Raw genomic sequence first — 18,362 nt, forward strand, 5'->3', positions numbered from 1 at the left:
GAAACAATTAAAGCTTGCGATCATTACATTAACCTGTAGGATTATTATCTTGATGAATCCAGCCCAGTCTTCCAATGCCTCTTCCCACAATGATTACATTAACTTTTTTTTTTTTTTTTAATCATTTAGAGGTTTCTGTGATGCTCTCTCACTGTCACCATTGAAAGACAACACCAAACTCAAATCTCAAGGCAATTAACTGTCTGTACTGGTATATTTTAGTTAACCCTTACATACTGTTTAGGGTCAAGTTTGACAAATTTTTCTGTGAAAACACTTTTTTCTTCGAGCCTGACATTTGATGTCTTCCCCTAATGTGACCCAAAACATACACAAAAAGGGAAAATGTAGCGAGTTTGACCCATATTTATCAAAAAATTCAAAAATCCTCATTCAAAAATGTTCATTCTTCACATTTAATATAATATGAAATAGTTGATAGTAGTTTCTTCTGTTGTACATAACGCTGGACCATAATATAGTGTTTTTTTAATGTAGTCTTTTCTCAAAAAAGTGAACTTTCCCTGCTCTCAAGGATTTATCATGTTTATTTGTGACTGATGAGGTCTTTATGAATGACATGTGGTTCAGAAGTTTAGTAAAAGTCTAATTATGAGGAAATTCTGTGACGGGTTAGAATATGAACAGTATGTGAGGGTTAATAATTATACTTTGTCAGTGTAAATGCACTACAGGCTTAAAAACCAGTGTATGACATTTACTGTATTATTGTACGGAGGTGTGAGTATGGTACGGCTGAGTTGTGTGCCTGTCACACTGCATAGCTCAAAGACATTCATGCAAATCAAAGCTCTTCATGGCAGGCTTTGTTTGAAAGATCACACCATTTTCTTTGCTATGACACGATATGTGTTTGATTATGAATTCCCTCCATCTGCCAAACAGGTTATTGCTGTGTCGCTGGTGTGATCCTCCATTCAAATAATGTGATGCTCGGCACCTCGCAGCTAATGTTCTCATTACAGCTCAGACAAGAAAAGTGGGAGTGTGTTAAAGTGTGTGTGTGTGTGTGTGTGTGTGTGTGTGTGTGCGCATGTATGAGTGAATGAAATCATGTGTGCATATGCTTGTTGGCATAGGACAATTATTCTTTTGCCATGTAGATCCCTCTGTGCCCATTTTAGCAATATAGTGTTACAGCATGTGTGAGCCTGTGTGTATGTGTGTGCTTGAGTTGTTTAGTATATAGGATGAAAATACTTTGCTGGTTAGAGAACACCATTAGTTGAGAGTCAGCAGTTGTGCCGGATGGAGACTTAGAGGAAATGGTCCCTCTCATGAAAAGCCTCCTGTGGTGTATTCTCAAGGCACTGAGAGGGAGGGAAAGACCAGAGACTCAGGAAGAAGAGAGAAGGAGGATGAGATGATATATAGAACCATTAGGTTCCTAACCCCTAAAACACTTAGTTCAGCTGCATGTGTGCCATTACTGCCATTACACTATATGCTCCAGGCGCCATGGTGACGGAGAGGACAAAGGGAGAGGAAGACAGACTAGTGAGATAGAGGGAGTGGAGTGGGATGACCCATGTGATAGAGAAGTTACTTGATGTCATGCATTACTGATAGGTGATGTAATGTGATGTTATAGATAAAAAAGAACCTGCTCTTGCACAAACACACACACATGCACACGCGCGCACACACACACACACACACACATGCACACGCACAGGCGCACAGGCACACACACACACACACACACACACACACACACACACACACACACACACACACACACACGCACACACACACACACACACACACTGTTTTTTTCTGATGAATCTCTTACAGCTTCTGCTCCAGCGCTAATAAAGGAAGTGAAGTGATCTCTTTAGCCACAGATTAAGATTGAAATGGAGGTAATGTCATTACATATGGTATCTTTATAGGATCGCTGACTTCATAGGGTGCAGCCACGACTGCAGATAGGATTTGGAGTAGCACTCGAGCTTAAATTACACTCACAGGCCACTTCATTAGGTCCACCTGTGCAATCTAATGCAATCCAATACAACAACTCTGCCATAAATCCTACATTTATGAAGCTGGTGGTGGTGGTGTACTGGAGTGTATAATAATGAGAAGTGCTGCTAATATTTTGCCCTTGTTATGTATGTTCACATTCAATATAATGCACCACCCAGTATGACCTCAATAATAAACATAAAGTAGATGTATCCCCTTTCTGACAATGTCAACAAAAACTGAGATTTACAAGCTTTGTAAATGTAGGATTTATAGCAGAGCTGTTGTACTGCATTGCATTATGTTGCACAGGTGTTGCTGATGAAGTGGCCAGTGAGTGTATATAAAAAGGTGATCCTAATGATTTGATCATCATTGAAAACATGAAGCTTATTATGTGTTGAGTCACTAGCACTCTGATGTAATGTTGTCTATACAGTAGTAATAGTGTCATGTATGCATGATGGGCAGCAGGTGTGTTGAGTGCTTTAGCATCAATACCTCATACTTTCTGAGACATGCATTTGTATAATTACTGTACACAAAAGAGACCACTGCTGGGAAAGCCTCTTAATGAACTAAATAAAGCCAAACAGTCATGTTAGCTATGGTTTCAGGTTTTTTTTAAATTTTCTCACTTATCCATTCCAATTAATTTGAAAATGGTACTTTTAATGAGGCTAAATAGAGCACGTTAAAGGAAAGCTTTCCTTTTCTAATTTATGAATACAGGTCGCAAAAACTGTGTTTGAGAGTGCTCTCTCTGTTTTTTGTTTGTTTTTTATACTGGCCAGTATGCTTATTGAAGTTGTGTTGTATGAACTCCTTATTTGCCTTATTTGTCTCAGCTTTTCTGACTAGACAACACTGGATTTACTAATATAACTTTGAAAGGCTGTGACTGACTAGAAACATTTAATTTGTGACATTTAAAATCAAAATAATACATTAATCAGTCCAGCAATGTAAACTTAAATTGACTTTTGTGCTCTTAGAGTTCCCTTGGCAACCAGGAGTATTTATAAGAAGTATTTATCCCAAGTGCAATTCATATTTTAAACACTTCCAAATGATCAATACACAATACGCACACAGGAACTAATATTCACTTATATGGTTATACCTTACATATTTTATGTATTGTATGTCTGTTATTGGTCAGGCCATGGTGGACAATTAAGTTTTTTTTTAAATTCTGTTCTATTCTATTCTATTGTAGTTTATTCTACATATATATTTAAATAACATTTATTTATTGAGTTGCACCTGAAAGCTAAATTTGAAATTGGGAAAAAAAACTAAAACAACTTATTACTTGGATTGGATTTCAATGTAAGACTCAACTGTTATTAATCATTTTTGTCATATAAAAAAAAAAACATTGTAATTACTGAAATATGTTTAAAAGCTTGCCAGTAATATTCTAACAACATTAATTGATGTCTCTAAGACAAATGCAGCTCATTCAAAATTGCATGTATTCATTGGCTTGCATATTTACCATCCATGGTCCATGGTGAGACCTACCTTCAAGGCTGTGGATTGTCTCGTTTCAGTGGAAGACAAGTAGCATTATAATAAATTAAAAGAAAAAGACGGCTGACTAAACAGGACAGCCCCACTTTGGATTAATGGCTGCTTGTTAGCTGAATGGATATTGTGCATATTTTAACTGTACTGTGCTAAGTTGGCACGCTCCCCTAGGTAAACCGCGGGGATGACTAGCAATACTGCAGAGTAGGGAGAAGCTGAATGCATTAATATGTGATGTGGGCCAATGGAGGAGTCTGCACTGGAGGAGCAGATGAGGTGAAGGAGGTAGAGAGGAAGTGAAGGAGAGGGCTTGAGTGAAATGTGTTTCAAGTTGAAGGTGAAGTAAGACATTGTTATAAAATAAATATAAGACAGATTGAAGTGGGTGACATAAATATAGACAGGAGTTTAAACCAAATGTAGTGAAAAGCTGTTCTCACTAATCATAAACCTATAGTCATTTCTGCTGTATGGATATTTGAGGTTGAGTGATTACATTGCCACTGAGCTAAAACCTACAATATATTGGCATTTTACAATAAATGTACTATACTATCCAATTCATCACTTACTTTATAGCCATTGAATAATAAATCATTTCCTCATTGTAATCCAGGGTAATTACCAAACACTGGTGACACAGTTTAACTAATTGCCTCTTATAGGTATTATGGATATTACTATGAATATGAGTTACCACCAGAACACCGTCGTCACTGAGGATAATAAGCTGTTGTATCTTTTCATCCACACAGCTGGAAGTATCAATCTCTGACTTCGAAGGAAACACTGTCGAGGGACCGGCCTTACTATTGATCACTGTCATCGACCAGAACGACAACCGACCCATCTTCAAAGAGACACGTTACACAGGAGAGGTGCTCGAGGGATCCCCTACAGGTAGGTCACACTGTTGTATTTGAAGGACTCTGGAGTGGAGAGAACAGGGCTCTTCTTGGGTTTAGCCGGACAGCGATATCACACTTGCACGATGATTGCTACACTGGAGATGTCCCCCCTTTATTTGAGGCTAGGTCTGAATGTGTTTATGATGTTTCTGTTGATGTCCTGAGCTGTGTGTGTGTCTGAGTTGAAAGGGCGTCGCATATGCTTCAATAATAAAACAAAAAAGAGAAACGTCTTTCATGAGAGAGCTCAACTTGTTCATGTAATTGTCCCGAAGCACAGACTTGTAGATGGACTCGTGGATCTTATGGTGTACGTTATATTTTAAAGGAGATCTCCCATTGATTTTAAACATCAAAGTCTGTTTACAGGTTTTGGGGAATACTACTGCTTATGTGAGGGGGGATAAAAAGTATAAATGCATCTGTGGCTGTGGAAGAAGGTGCGTGAAATCTGCGGGGCTAGAGTTAGAAAGAATTGAGGTTATCACTCCTCGTCTCTGCTTGAGGCTAGCAGTTCAAGGCTTCAATAGCTGCTACTGGCATACAGTAACCATTGTGGGGAATAACTAGTTCCATTTACGGAGTTATCTAATTTAATTACACAATAAATGTAACTGTAATTTAATTACAGTTACTTATGAAAATGTTGATGATTACAAAAGAGGTTACATCTGAAGTCAGACCTTTAAGATTATACTCAGAAGGGTTTTTTCCTATTTTTTTAATATTTAACATGTTACTGAATACATATATAGCTGTTTTTAATTCTTTAAATCAATATTTCTTTTTTTATATTTAGTAAATAAATCATGATGTGGGCTTATTTGGAGCACACATGGACTTAAATGGTGTCACAGTAGCAATTTAGCTCATGCCAGACTTTTGACTTTTTTTCATAAAATATCTTTATTTTATATTCCAAAATCTACATGAACTAATCTAATCTTTCTTTATAAGAAATGATCTCTCTTATAAATCATGTCAGTATCCATGAAAAACAGCTGAATTTAGATTTTGGTGCTTAATGGGAACATTTACCCTAACAGCTAAAAAACATTTGTCATAAAATTAGAAAAGTCATCAAATGTAATAAGTTACATTACTTTGATTAAGTCATTGAAATAGTTACATTACTTATTACATGTTAAACTAACTAGTAACCTGTAACCTATTACATTTCTAATGTAACCTTCCCAAACCTGACAGTAACACACCCAAATCTCCACCTCACTGTTAGTGCTTGAGTTGCATTGTGGCTAAAGTAAAGTTTTGACAAAGAATAAGAATCTATGGGAAGAAGAATATCCCCAGTGATTCTTTTAACTGTCCATCATGACTGTGACAGTGTTATAGGAGTCCAATGCTAAACTGGTGGACCTTCCCCCCCTCGAAGAGCCATCCTAAAGTTTAAGGCTTTTTATTAGATTTAACTCAGTCAGTCATTAGTTCTTAAGACTCAATCACCACAATTACATGTGATTCTGATGACAACAATCTTTCTTACAAATGTGATTTTAAATTCTCTTTGAAAAGTAACATTAGGTCTGTGTAAGTTAGAGCAAATGGGTGTATTTGTTTAAACGAGGTGTGATGTCAAAATAGATAGTGTAGTAGAAAGAAAAGCGCCCATCCATCCTGAAAGGATCTTAAATCCCTGAAAACTACACAAACGCTGCAACAATTTATACTGGGATTGTTCTACCCACTAAACCTTACGACACCAGAATAACTTGGAAAATGCTACACTCACACACATTTATTACATACAGTGGCTGCATATGCCTTTTTATATAGCATTTTATGACATCATGTAGCATAAATATCATCCCCTCTGCTACAACAACACCTTCACTGAAATAGTAAATGGAAAGAAAGGAGAGAAATGTAGTTTGCCAAGCTGTTAACACCCCATTATTATTCAGCTGTAAGTAAAAACCCGTCTGATAAAACCAGTATAATCTGATTATGTTAATGAGCTGTGTTTCACTGTATTCTACAAACACATAGTCTAAATATCTTGTGTATGAGATGAGATTAGAGTAAGTACAGATTAGAACAAACCTGGTGGTTTTATTGCGAGGCTCTGGAATCACACATCACCTTTCCAGCATTCAGCGAGCCATCCTTCAAGTGTGTGTGATTTCACAACTGTAACTGCAGTCTAATCCTGGAAGTTGTGTTGCTACGCCGGATGCTTAATTTAGTGTTATTTCTGAAATGTCAATCACTGCTGTGGCCTCAAGCTTCATGGTTGTGCCTGACGAAATCGTATGGGACAGGAAAGGATCACTGAATCTAAAGAACCTTTCTTGACCAACAGTATAGGCACTTAGTCTCCAACCTTCATTGTAAGATATTCAGTTGGTTTAATAAAAACTTATATATGTATAAAAAAAACAAAAAAAACTTATTTATATGCATATGAAAAATTACAACAAAAACTTACTTACTTTGCAGTAATATTGTCACTAAAGATTGTTTTACCTTCACTAGTGTAATATGAATACTTATAAATCATACAGTAGCTCCGTATGAGTAGGAGTGACTCATCTTATTCTGTTGACTTACTGTACGTCTTTCTGTCTGTGTCTGAAAACATATCATTTCATTTGACATTTGAGGAAATTAGAAAGCTAGCTCTACAGCTGTAGTGGGTTTTTATAACTGATGAACAATATAAAGGTTAGACTGGGGATGGTTGCAACACCTTTTTTGCATTTCTCTCAGTTACTCAGAGATTATTAGGACTAGACCTCAAGTGAAGGTCCGGAACATCATAATGTCTGAGTTATTTTTCAGTAGCTTGAAGTAGCATTGTAGTTCCATCAGCATCTGTGTCTAGTGGCTAGATTATAGACTGTCAAATAAATACAGTAAAATTCATTTATTAGTATTTACACTCTACTTGTGGGATTCAAATAAATAATACAATAAATACAAGATAAATACATTTTCTTATATCAAATAAAGATGGCATTTTAAAATAAAGTTAATTTTGAGCATGCCATGTAAAATATCTTGCTCTTATCTGCCTCCTTTCTGTCTCTCCTCTTTTCTCCGTATGTATGTGCATGTCCAAATGCACAGATTTGATTGGCAGATTGGCATCACGTAAGAAGATTGGCTTTGCACAGTGGTCTGTGAGTTTCCAAGGGCCGCTCCACTTTTACCATAATAGCTGGAGAAGCTGCGTCTGTTAAAATAGAAACGTTCTGACAAAATCTAGGCTAACAATCCTCAATATTTCATCAGTTACGGGTCTTGTTCCGGATCCAGACCGTGGTCCGTCTGTTAGTGACCTCTGGATTAAACCAACCAAATTATTGAACTAACATCTGTTTACTAATTAGCCATTCCTTTTAAAAATGATATGACATAGTGTTTAACAATATTTACTTGAATGAACTGCCCCCAACGCTGGGAACAGTTGCAACATGTTAAAATAGATTACATTTCACTATTTGACTTGCTTTTTGTCTCAATGAGCATAGAAAATATTTTTTGTATTTACAATAATGTTATAGTATTATTTATTCATAAATAATTGGGAACCTCTGTTATTAAGCCTCTTCCTCACTCTTGCCATACTGAAAAACAAACAGAATACAGGTTCTACTCTTCTAGATGATTTATTCAGTAATGCCTTACTATTTTCTAATGGACCATTATAATAATAAGATTACATTAATAGGAAATAATAGAATTATCATGTTATTACATTATTAACTCCAGTGATTATGTACATCACAATGACTTGCATGTATAAATGCATATGCTATGACATTATTGTTATCAATATTATTATTTTATTTATTTATTTACTTATTTAGTGAAAACAGAAGCAATCCCAGTTTTTACAGGGTGAACTAACTCCTCTTCCTGGTGTGGTGGGGGTCAAACTGAGCATGTGCAGTATAAGTAGCATCACTCATGTTTCTGATTGGTGGAATAAAACTTGTTGCAACCGTCCCCAGTGTTCCCCTAGCTGACAGATTTGTGCTCTGTTGACTTAGTAATAAGAAACTCTGCTTAATTGTCCTTCTCACCCCATCTCCATCCTAACATCTCATGGTCAAGTGTTGCCATGAAATGACATTACTCAGAATGAATCATTTCCATTTCATTAGTGTGTCTGGCAGAGCGTTTGAGAATCCTCTTCACATCTAGCTTCCTCTGTAAATCTTCACATTTTTCTCAGATGTCTTTGTAACCATACCACAGAACCTTTTTTTGTTTGGTTTTCTCAGCTGTTGTCACTGCTATAATTATTTATTTATTTTTAATTTATTTTTGGAAAGGTGACAACTGTGCCCTCACCCAGATGGAATATAAATAAATGCTGTTTAAATATATAGTCATTTTATTTTAGAAAAGTTCTTCTTCCACTTTCACACATGCTGATTGTTTGTGCCTTAGCACAGTTTACACTCTTGCTTATACAGCCTTTAAAGGCGGGTACATTTTCAGATTAATTAGAAAGTAATGTTTAATTTTATGCATGTACATCTGTGGTGTGAATGTCTGTAAACAACCATACAATGGTTATATGTGTCATGATGCTTAGGTGAGAATTATGGAGACATCCTAGACAAGCTGCCTAGGTTCTGTTTCGCTCTTATTGTTGAACAGTTTGCTATAAAGGGCAATAGATCTGGATTTACATGAGGTGATTTCACACATCTAACGCATGAGAAATTGTTACTTTTAATGGAGAGGCGTTGTGGTGGACCTGCTCTGGACATTTAGGAAGAAAAGAGGATGTGATTTGCATTTATTACTGGCTGTTCCTACCACATCTAATGAAATGTATTCTTCTATATTCTATCATTCTCACACCACATGCCGCTGGCGAAATTAGCAAAAATCAGTTGCTTCATCCTGTGGGCTCCTGCTGGTCACCTTGAACTGTGCTCCACTGATCCACTGAAAAAAAAGAGCTCCTCAGGTCTACCTGTCTGGTGTCTTAAGATTGTAGAGATTGTTTGAAGGAATGCATTATTGGATGTAGTCACCTGTCACGTGGTCGGAGGTAGAAAACACAAAAATGAAAGGCTAACGTACAAACCTGTGCATGGCTCTCACTGTGTTTGTTGTCCCATCATTAGCACAAAATGCAAACAGACTAAAACCTTAATCACCAACAGAGCTACACAGATATGCGCTAACATTCAACAGTCAACAAAGGAGCACACACACACACACACACACACACACACACACACACACACACACACACACACACACACACACACATACAAACAGACAAACGGAGCTTCCCGTGGAGACATTTTCAGCAGTTGTCAACTTCATGCTGAACTTGTGTTATGAATTACTAATACAGACATTGCTTATGCAATGGTATATATTAAATAATCAACAGTATGTCATTACTGGATGTAAAGAACATGAAAAGAGGCCGACAGACTTGCACAGATGAAGCTTGTTAGAATAATGCAATCTAATTAAAAGTGATTTTGATGTTGGGATCCAGCAGTACCAGGTTTTAAATGATGACATCTAATTGTCAGACATCTCTGATGATATTATACAATTGTCTATTGTATTCTTGCTTACATGCATGGGTTTTTTTCTTTGGATTATTGACCCAATGCAGAGCGTGTTTTAGTGCATTTACTATAACTGTCTAAATGTTGGCTTGCCTTTACATAGAATCTGTGTGTGAGGTTAACAAGTCAGTGTGTGCATTCATGTGTATCTGCCTGTGTGTTGAGCAGGACCAGTGAGAGCAAATCAGATATATGGCAAATCCCAAGCAGAAAAACCTCTTATTAGTTTTGCCCAGTCAGGGCCAGACCTCACAAATCATCTGAATCATCATAGTACTTTTTAGCCCTGACTCTGTTTAGTGGACAAGTTAACTTTGACTTCTGCAAGCTCAGCACCAATGCACTTTTTAAAAAAAGAGCTAATTTTATATTACTGGGTTAGATCTGATACCACTACCACCAGAACCCTTCTTGTAACTGGACCTGATAGAATTAAATATGGTTTTATATACAATTATATGATACTGTTTTCCTTTTTTAGAATATATATCTCACAGACACAGTCAGTAAATACATTTATAACTCTGGGCTTCCTGTAAAATGCTATATACTGAGTGGATTATATCCTGGTGGAATAAACCAAAGTGAGCAAAATAAGATGAACTGGAGTTTGATTTTCTTTTCAGTTAGGGTGTGAACTGACAGCTCCTCAGTACTTGACTTGCTATGGATGCCAGATCCAATTGAGCTCCGAGATAAGATGAAGGATTCAGCTCTGAAGACTGTGATTCATGCATATGCCCACAAATCTGTGTACTAAATAGTCTGCTTAGCCAACTTGTCATTTGAGCCGCAATAATTTGTCTAATAATAAATCAATCATTCAAATTGTTTTTGAACACTGCATGTTTTCCCTGTGGGCTTCCCGCTCAGTAGTAGTATATTTTGAAATGATGTTTTGTTTGAATAACACTCGAAATACCTTAAATGATTGATAAACTGACCGGCTAGTGTTTGGGGTCTTCGTGGCTGTAAAGTTAAGAGGAATTGTCAGTGGTCTTTAACTTTTTCTGTGATATCTGATTTTAACTTTCACTGTAGCTGAAAACAGACTATAGTTATTGTGATTAACTTGTATTTATGTTCAATTATGTCAGACTTTTACGGGTCATAATGTAACGATTTTTATCAGCACCACAACCCAGCATTTTGGGTATAAGTGCTGGTTATATTTGGTGGTTAGTTTTTTTTTTCCTTTTATATGAAAAAAGAAGAGATGAAATATTGATGTCTTTGTTGTGGTGAAAACAGGTCTAACGCTGTCATTTTATACTTTTAAAAACAGCTAAACAAACAGTTGCCTGCTTACACATTCTGCAGATATGGAGCAACATTAGCATTCATTTAGAGTTGTATTTCTGGCTGCTTGATTAGTATACATAAGTCCAATATTTACTCTCCTTTTAGCTCCGTTTTGGTCCAACAACCCCTCAGGGACATATCAGCCTCTTTTAGCAGTTAAATGATCCACCATGTTCACCAGCTAGCTACTAATTATGTCTGTCTGCCATCTGATGCTGAGCAGGTAGAGCGCAGTATATTTTTAGAGCTTTTCAGCTGGAAACAGCTGCCTCCTAAGTCGAAAACGACACTGATGAGAGAGTTGTTGGCTGTAAAACCAAAACAATGAGTTGAAAGATGCTATAAAGCTCTGTAGGGTTTGAAAGGAGCTGCAGAGTCAGGTGATTATGCGTGATCATGTCTGCTAGTGCCAGTGTTTAAAAAAGATAGGGCCGCCCCATTCTTAACTTGGCTCTGTTTCAAATTATACAAAGCATTGAGCACATAATAAGAAATCCCTGGAAGGCCAGCCTGCCAAAAACAGGTAGAGTCACATGAGCAGGACCTACAGGAGCGAGACTGCCTGTAAGGGTTTCACACTTGATAAAAAATGAGCACTCCCAGGGAAAAAATATCAGATCTAATAAAAGCCTGAGAGGAAAAAAAGATTTCCTTGCAGCTTATGTTGCTGTCTGTGGATACCCTCGTCTAAAAAGGTCTGGGAGGCCAAACTGTTTTGAGGGGCCAGCAGAATTAATTGTTCATCTCTGAACGCTTGACTTGCCTTTTACCACAACATCGCACATGTTTCTCTCTGTGTGTGTGTGTGTGTGTGTGTGTGTGTGTGTGTGTGTGTGTGTGTGTGTGTGTGTGTGTGTGTGTGTGTGTGTGTGTGTGTGTGTGTGTGTGTGTGTGTGTGTGTGTGTGTGTGTGTGTGTGTGTGTGTGTGTGTGTGTGTGTGTGTGTGTGTGTGTGTGTGTGTGTGTGTGTGTGATCTTGTTTGAGCTTTTCACTTATTGACAAAATGAACACAGATAATTGAACTATTTATTGTCTTTCTTACTGTGTGTTCACAGTTAACACAGTGAACTGCACATCGAGGAAAAGCATGTTTTTATTTTTACTTATTTTTTGAGTCTTTTTTTTTCATTTTTTCATTTGGTCTCAGTGCTATTTTTTATTTTTGTTGTGCTGTAAAACTTTCAACCTTTCGCACCAGTGTTACTTCCTAAAAAATAGAAACTCTGCATCTCTGCAAGTGAGTGAAGTGATACTGCACTTCACGTTACTGTATGTGCATATGGTTTTTTTGCACGTTGTGTGCGTACTCCTGTTCTTTTTTGAGTGAATTTTTATGTTCTTCCACAATGTGTGTGTGTGTGATCCGTGGCAGCCGTGTGTGTGTGTTACACAGTAGTGGCTGGGCAGCAGGGGAAGCTGTAGGGGAGAATGTCACAATGCTCTGACATTTCTGTGCAAACTGATAACAAAGGCAGCCAAAAGCCTGAGTCTCCTGGCAAGCCCTCTCCTCCTTCTCTGTTTACTCCTCCACTCTTCGTTTTTTTTCTCTGTTCCTCTTTATCTCTCTCATTCTCTTTTCTCCTTCATGCCTTGAATTTTCTTAAGCTTTGTGTACATAACAACCTACCCCCCTCTATTTTCATATGCTATTCTTTCCATCTGTACCCTGTGTACAATTTTGACTTCCTTGCTTTTGCCACACTTCACATGGGGACTTCTGATTTTCTTTTTGGGCAAGAGTATTGGTGACTTGAAGAGATGTCAATGTATTGTCAACAGTGATTTATTTGCTTTCTCAGGTTTCAATCATCGACAAGCAGGCATCCCAACAGACTAGGCTGAGGGATTATTTAAAATGATAAGGCTGATGTTTTCTATATTTTTCTTTTGTTAACAAATGCCATGAAAAAGACATGATCCAACATTGTGCATCTTTCAATTCTCTCTGACTTCCATACACCATCTTTGGCTCTCAGCTTCACATCATTTACAAAACATGTACATTTTTCAAATAGTTCACAAAAAGGAAAGTATATCTTTAAAAAAAGGCTGCCTAAAACAGCTGAAAATATGGCTTTTTGCAAATGATACACAAACTAAAGTAAATAATACATTTTAATTCCACATTTGCAGCATCAGAATGGTGCATGTACATAATGAATATGAATTAACTGTAGTTCCCTTTTTTTAGCAACAGTGTGGCTCATTCATGTATTTTTGGACAACAATGGAGGTTTATGGCACAGAGGAATATACAATATCAGGCTTTGGCTGCGCTGGCAATACCTGTTAGTTGGATCAGTAAATTGTTGGGTTTGGTCTTTTTAAATAGGATTTGTTAACAAAAGGAAAGATGAAAGAATTTTGCCAGCCTAATCCTTTAAGTTCCTAAATAGTGTGATCGAGTATCTCAGGATGCTTCATGATGATTATAAATTTGATGTTTTGACTGTCCAACATTTACATCAGTTAGAAGAACTCTACACATTCTGGTGTTGAGAAGTGCTCATTGGAATTGTGAATTTTTGGGTTGCTTTTTCATACACATGCCATATTTGCATTTTCTCCACATTAAACAACACTATCCCTGTGTCAACATTTGGGAAGTCACCCATTTGCGCTGTGTAATCCCTGATATTTCAATTACATTATCCTTGTAGTTTTAGTGCCGATTGATTTGGAAAGTCTGCAGTGTGTTGTAACAATGATGAACAGTGAATATTGACAGAAATGAGAGTTGATGTTCACTCTGATAGATTGCATTATTCAAGTAACAATAGTGAAAATAAATGCAAAATGGTTGTTAGCTTTGCTCTTAGCAAAGCTAACAACCACATGTTTTAGTGTAGCTAAGAAACAAACCTACCTTACTATCACTCTCTCTTCATACTTTTTAATGTTAATGATTGTTTTATTATAAACTCATTGTGTAAAATCCTAGAAGAGAAACACTGAAGAGTTGGATATTTACATTTTAACACTAAACGTTGTCTCACCTCAATATCAGGTGGTTTACACCAGAAATGATAATGGCAGTAAAATCTAACCTAAATTCAATAATTTTCAGTACCAACACTTTTTAACAGCGCCCTCTAGGGAGCGATATCTAATGAATGTGACAACCAACCCATGTGACAACCAACCCTGCTCTCCCCTATTGTCTAGATTAGGTAAGATGATGATAAATGCATAGACTGTTTCCATATGTCTCTTTATCACCATTTGTTTTTAGAGTCACTTGGGAGTCATTACGGCAGCCTAGACAAACATTATCACCATTGAACGTCATGCACTTTGTCAATAGATTCACACAGAGATCGTTTGATCTAAATATTAGGGATCAAATGGTATGCTGCTGGAAAATGACTGTTGCCACTTTCATGTTTTTAGTAATTTATGTTTATCTTTCCTCTGCCAGCACACAGACAAGTTAAATCTAGTATCTAGGTGATATATCTCGCCTAATTGGACATGATGGGCTATAAATGAAGATATTACTCATAGCCGAGTCTCTGTTTGTGTTTCAGACTAATTTGTGTTTATATCAGAAGTAATTAAGGCTCAAGCTCCTGCTGTGAAGGGAGAGAGGGATGGATCTGGTCTGCTGTTCTGCTCCGCTCTCTGCTCTCTGCTCTCACACACAGACACACGCAGGCAGTGTAAGCAGTTTAAGGGGTGGGCAATATGGATTAATGTGGATTAGAATTGCTGTTGTGTTATCTGTCATTCTATATTAGGATATATATATTCTGAAAATCCAACAGACCCTCTAAACAACATAGAGGTTGACTTGCCATAAGGTAAAAAGCACAGATGTGATTAATTATATAAATGTTGGATCTTTAAATAGTTATTATTCACACCTGTGTTTTCTTATACACTTTACAGCTGTGAAAAGTCAAAATGTCTTATATGGAAATGGTCTTTTGAGAAACTACTTGTAGATAAAATAACCAGATGGTAATGTCTGTTTTTGACTAATCCAGAAACTTAAAAACCTTGGAAATGAAGGTATCAGCATATCATAGTGTATCATCATATTGCTCAACCTACAGCTTATCTCACAACTCTTATACAAAACCCACACATACTGTACAGGAATATCTCTCTAGTACCTCTGTGTATCATTCCTCTTCCCCTCTCTCCATATACTTACTCATTTCACCCAAGGGGACCTGTTATTATGAACCCATGGTGCAGAGAACAGTTGAGGTGCACAGAATGTGGTTACTCTGTTTGTTTTTCTCTCGCAGCTACAGAAGATGCATGTCAGCGTGACACTGTTGGAAAGAGCGTTCAGGAGAAATACATTATCCGTGGGTGTTCGAGGGGCTGACATCAATCATAGCCAATAAAATCAGCACCTGTGTGCTAATAGTTTGATATGTGGAATGGAGAGTTAGAGCAGCCTCTCCAGAGAAAGGAAATTGACAGTCTCTCTGGGATCACAAGGTGCAAAAACATTATTTGCACAAATTGTCCCAAATTGTCTTTACTAGCATTAATCACACTGAAATAGTTCTGATGACAGCTTTTGGTTTATTTTCGCAGGGAAAAAACCCTTAAATGCGACACTGTCAGTCTGAGATTCATGCAATAGTAATTACTTTAATAACCAGTGTACAAGATTCACCTTTTTAACGTGATTTGTTTTCATTTAAAAGTGGAATGTGTCCTATACACCAGTAAAATACAGAGAGAGGTTGGATCTGGATATGATTATAGGTATGTAAAAGACTGTTCACAGTGTTAAGCATGTGCTGCACGCTCCAGCTGTTTCGGCAGCTATTGAAAATAGATAGATTATTGATGACCTGTTAAAGCTACCCTGACCTTTGTTACATTTTTACACATTTTTTTTGTTTAGGTTAAAATGCTATTAATAAGGTAATGGCACTCTAAAATGTTAGAGAGATCCACCAGGCATAGAAACTAATCATTATTCCATTCTCATAATATTCTGTGAAAACTCTGACCAATCATATCATTCGATCCGAATGATACGATTGGCCGAGGGACCTGACTGTTTTCCCCTTCCGCATTACGTAATTGCGTGCACCCCCACCCGGAAGAGAGTCTGTTGTGAATCCACGGCATTATAATACATCCATGATCCACGGAGATAGCCGTAAACAGCCAGTAGCGACTGACAATGACCGACAAAAGTGGGCCATGGCTTCCACCTCCAGCCGCTCCCATGGGGAAAAAGAAAACTATATCAGAAAACTATTGTAGTTCGCGTTCGCTGAGTGCGGGGGTGGGACATAGGAGGTAGGAGGGGTTGTTGTTGTTGTTCAAGTTTTTTCAAAGTGCTGTGTGAAATGCAAGAAAGGTAAGAGTCGCTTTAATGCTGTATGATGTACATAAAAAGAAAAAAAGTCAAACCAGGTGGGTTCACCCGCAGGTGCTGATTCAGTGTGATCAGAAGTATTTGAGACACTAGTTGCTGTGATGTTTCAGTACAGACCAAACTGACCTGACTGATATCAGCACATGTTGAAGCATGATGTGCAAACAGATGAGCAGCTTTTATTGAGCTGTGGCAGAGACACACAGTATGAGCACAGAACTGAAGAATAAAAGATTCACTAACTTTGTTGTTTTTCCACTGGATGGAACAGAGGTTGATGCTTTGTTTGAATTTGGGACTGACACAGAGTACAGGGTGCTTGGTGAGCCTTACAATGACTCGGGCACAATATTTGCACACAGTGACAGCTCTGATGAATAGTTTTTTGGACTCAAGTAAGCATACAGCTACACACTGTATTAAATATGTAAAGGTACTGCGTTCTTTTAAAAGGTTTATTTGAAACTGATAACCTAACCCAAACCTGGTCTGGGTTAATATACCAGTCCACTTCATTTAGGCAAATCATTACCGGACCATTAACCTGACAAACAGTTTCAGGTGTAATGTGTGTTTTAATTAAAAGTAGATTTTAATAGTTTTTGAGTATAAAATGTGTTTATAAATGAATAGTTAGTGGTACATTTTAATAAACCAGTCTTTTATAGAAAAGTGTTTTTCCCAGCATGACACATCCCAAATAGACTGCAACTTATACACCGGTTTTTATGGTATATACAAAATGTTATTGCAAACAAATTTAAAAATATTGATATAATAAAATATTTAGATATGTAAAAAGTTAAAATATTAAAAAAGTAACAAAATAGTAAGAGTAACTGGACACAGTAGCACTGTACTTATATAACAGATGCAGATTAAAGCAAGGTCCATGTTAAGGATTCTGACAGCTTCAGGGAATAAACAGTCCTGTTTAGCCTCTCTGTGCCAGGGAGCATCCAGCGCCTCCCTGACGACAGCATGGAAGAGAGACCGATGTTGGCATGACTGCTATCTTTAACAAATTCTCCCTGCTTTTGACCTGCAGCGTTTGTAAAGTAAGTTTGGGTAATGCAGCCCCCCTCTCCCACGGTTCACTCGAGTCATCTTGACATAAAGAGGAGATACAACCTCCAGCACTCCTCCCACACTTGAAGAGCAGAATTCACATTAAAAAATAACTGGTGTAGGCAAAAAAACAACAAAACTAACAAGAAACCCACAACATCTCTGCAACCACAAAGCCATATGCCCTCATGAAAATGGGGACTGAGGACAACATATTGTGGGCAGAAATTCTTTGTTGTACTTACAATTTGTCTAGAACCATAAATTACATGTCTGGACTTGTCCTCAGCATTGAGTCACAGGACTTTTTGAACTGCAGTGATTAATACGGACTCTACTCTGTCCTACTGTCCTATTGTCCGTCCTTGTTCCTCCCTGCTGGGGTCCTTTGACCTCCAAGCGGTCTTTTGCTGCCGCATCACAACTGCCTCATGCAATGGAGGGCAACAACCTGATCCTACCAGCGTACCAGAGAAAAACCTCAGCAAAGTAAAAGTGGAAGAAAATCAATAGCTAATTGCTTGTGTAGGCACCATTGGTAAGTTTTGGGAAGACTCGTGTAAGAAGCGGAGGTAGAGGGTTGGTGAAGTGCCAACAGTAGTCCACTCTGGTTGCAGAGGAAGCGAGGAAGAGATTGATTCAGGA

The 18,362-nt window shown here is 37.5% G+C and overlaps 1 protein-coding gene across 1 annotated transcript in view; it reads left to right on the forward strand.

Moving 5' to 3' along the window:
• cdh13 (cadherin 13, H-cadherin (heart)) overlaps positions 1-18,362 on the forward strand; it is a 270,635-nt gene that overhangs the window by 95,362 nt on the left and 156,911 nt on the right. The window contains exon 8 of the mRNA XM_062421569.1: positions 4,278-4,422. Within this exon, the coding sequence (XP_062277553.1) occupies positions 4,278-4,422 (145 nt within the window). The remainder of the gene's footprint in view (positions 1-4,277; positions 4,423-18,362) is intronic.

Source organism: Scomber scombrus, chromosome 6 (genome assembly GCF_963691925.1).
Source record: "Scomber scombrus chromosome 6, fScoSco1.1, whole genome shotgun sequence".
Lineage (NCBI taxonomy): Eukaryota > Metazoa > Chordata > Actinopteri > Scombriformes > Scombridae > Scomber > Scomber scombrus.